We start from the raw sequence: 3,116 nt of genomic DNA, 5'->3' as shown, positions 1-3,116 counted from the left end.
AGCATGCTGACAGCAGCTTTGCCAGATATGAAAAAAGGCTGGGATGTCTGAGCAGCTATTATGAGGAATGTCATTTGATTTTGATCATTTCTTATCTGGAATAAGATATTTAAAGTTGTAAATTAATGAAGATTTTAAGCAATCTAATATTTGAGTAAATATAAATAACATATACAGCAGCTAGCTTAAATGGTCAATATGGAGACTGAGTGTAGGATAACATCAATTTGGCATCAAATGGTTTGTTTTCTCTACATCTAGTGCTGTTTTTTTGGTGAGCTTTAATCCTTGTTTGCTCTAGTTAGCCACCTGATTTAGTCCCAGTTTTAGTCCATGTTTTGCTCACAAGTTAAATAAGTATTTCTCAGTCTAGTTGAATAATTTCAGGAATTATTAAACCAACACAAATCTCTAAATTCTTAAAGCTTTCAGGTAAGCCTCTCAAACCCATAGGACCCATAGGTCCACAAAAAAAAAATTTTTTTTTAACAGATCAGCCACCCAAGAACAGACCAACCACATAAGACAGACAGGATGTGCAGAACAACTCAGTTATAGAAGGATTGATAGAAGAGAAACCACCGGGATGTTCTCATTTTATTATTAATTATCTTATTCATTTATCTTTATTGTGGTCCAATGAATATGTTTTAAAACATAATTTCCATTGCACCTTCCAAAATGAAACATCCAGAGAAATACTGACCTGGATCAGGGTGAGTTTTTTTATAGAATCTACAGCCTCCTAGAAGATATAAATTGTTTAGCTTTTCAGTCAATTGTAAAAAAAAAAAAAAAGCAAAATGAATGAAGCTTTTTAATCCTTAGTCTATTACCAAATATTCATACACAGTGTAGTTTGCACGGGATTCGATTGCACTGGTTCTTGTATTAGTGCCAGTAATCCAGTAATACCTTTTTATTGTTTTATTTACTTGTAGAATAATTAACAAACACAGCTATGAAATTCTAACTTTACAGTATATTAAAGATGCAAGTATTTTAGTTGGGCCCATTCTTCTTTTTTTCAATTTACTAAAAATCACCACTATGTAGAAAATAGTGTATATTGTGTGGACATTTTTCCACATAACTACAGATCATTTATTTCTATTCAGTAACATTTACTGTGTTGAAAAAATTCCCCGTACAACCTATAGCTGCACCCATCCTCATAGCCTTTTGATCTAACCCTGACAAGGGTTGCCTGTCCAAGCTATTTCAAAATCTCACTCCAAGCTTTGATGATAAGTTGGCAGCCATGCAGACTTTATTTCATAATTTGTATATGATCCCCATAACTATTTGGAAAATGGTTTTGTTGACCAATAAGACACATGTATAACTTTTAAGATCTTCATAAATCCGGAGTAAAATTTGAGAAATAATTTCCTGTTGATCTTTAAACATTCATAATCACTGCCTTATACACAGTCTTTTTTGTCTTAGATAGAAAAAAANTGTATATTGTGTGGACATTTTTCCACATAACTACAGATCATTTATTTCTATTCAGTAACATTTACTGTGTTGAAAAAATTCCCCGTACAACCTATAGCTGCACCCATCCTCATAGCCTTTTGATCTAACCCTGACAAGGGTTGCCTGTCCAAGCTATTTCAAAATCTCACTCCAAGCTTTGATGATAAGTTGGCAGCCATGCAGACTTTATTTCATAATTTGTATATGATCCCCATAACTATTTGGAAAATGGTTTTGTTGACCAATAAGACACATGTATAACTTTTAAGATCTTCATAAATCCGGAGTAAAATTTGAGAAATAATTTCCTGTTGATCTTTAAACATTCATAATCACTGCCTTATACACAGTCTTTTTTGTCTTAGATAGAAAAAAACAACAACTGTGGTTTGAAACGTTCAGGTGTTATACCAGAGAAAACATGTAAGGTGGTTAGTATTTTCGTGTAGCTTGGTATTTATAAGAATGTACAGCGTTGCTGCAATGCTTTGTTGACAGCATATCCAATACTTTCTCCCAAATAATTGCTTCAAGAAAGCAAAACTTTTTTGTCATGTTTCCATATAGCAATTTAGATTTTCATTTGTGCATTCTATTTTGAGAGAGATTCTATATAGTAAAATTAAAATATTAGGAAGTTGTGTAAATTATCATGCTACCCTCTAATGCATCATGAAATAATTCTAATGCTTTTCTTATTCAACCTAGATACCGGCGCTCCACCCATGTAACCCCCAAGTCCTACCTCTCCTTCATTCAAGGCTACAAGACCATCTATAAAGAGAAGAGATCTGAAGTGCAGACACTGGCCAACCGGTCAGTAATACAGCAGAAATACTGGAACATTAAATTGAATCATTGTAAACTTCAGCTTAATTCTGCTGAACTTCCTATAAGATGTGTTGCAGATAATTTTTTCGCATGACAACAGAAATTATCTATTTGGTACGTTTCATTTTGCTCATCATTGCCCAATTTGCACAAGCACTTTTACTGTCTGTTCCAGATTATTTCACTAAAATGGCAGGAAAACAGTGCACCTTAAATGATTGTTCTAAGAAATTTTACACTTACAAAAAAAACTTGGAAAAGATTTTATTATACACACCAACCATTAACAATTTCAAAGGAACTTAAAAAAGAAAAAAAAAAGAAAAACAATTACAAAAAAAAATCACAGATTTTATTACAAACTGTAGTTATGCACACCACCAGTAGGTGGTGACATGTTCACATGGAACCTCATGAACTGTGGGGATTGTTGAAGCAATTTGGCCAAACGGTTCAATGCCTCATGAGTCCTCATCTTACAGTACCATCACTAACAAGAGTCAGTTACTATCAAAGTTTGTCTACAGAGATTATCTCCATGGGTACTCAGAGTACTGTAACTGGCAAACACTCAGGCAATGAGGTGCTGGCAGTCTGTTTCCACTTTAGCTCCAGGATGATTAGATGATGAGTAACAGGTGCAGATAGAGCCAACAGACATGCCCCTTCAGGTGCAACCTCTAGTCGCCATCTATTGGATGAAGGTGAAAGGAGCAGGCAAATAAGAAAAAACCCAAAAGGAGAAACCAACCCGTTTCCTAACAGTTCTAATTATTTCTTAAGTAATTTATTTGCAACATATA

The 3,116-nt window shown here is 34.0% G+C and overlaps 1 protein-coding gene across 1 annotated transcript in view; it reads left to right on the top strand.

The window, feature by feature from the left end:
- Positions 1 to 3,116, top strand: part of dnah5 (dynein, axonemal, heavy chain 5) — a 103,998-nt gene that overhangs the window by 65,028 nt on the left and 35,854 nt on the right. The window contains exons 62-63 of the mRNA XM_015373911.1: positions 426 to 432; positions 2,191 to 2,298. Of these exons, the coding sequence (XP_015229397.1) occupies positions 426 to 432; positions 2,191 to 2,298 (115 nt within the window). The remainder of the gene's footprint in view (positions 1 to 425; positions 433 to 2,190; positions 2,299 to 3,116) is intronic.

This window comes from Cyprinodon variegatus, unplaced genomic scaffold, assembly GCF_000732505.1.
Source record: "Cyprinodon variegatus isolate N-32 unplaced genomic scaffold, C_variegatus-1.0 Scaffold5, whole genome shotgun sequence".
NCBI classification, from domain to species: domain Eukaryota; kingdom Metazoa; phylum Chordata; class Actinopteri; order Cyprinodontiformes; family Cyprinodontidae; genus Cyprinodon; species Cyprinodon variegatus.
This window is presented reverse-complemented; position numbering and strand designations above follow the sequence as displayed.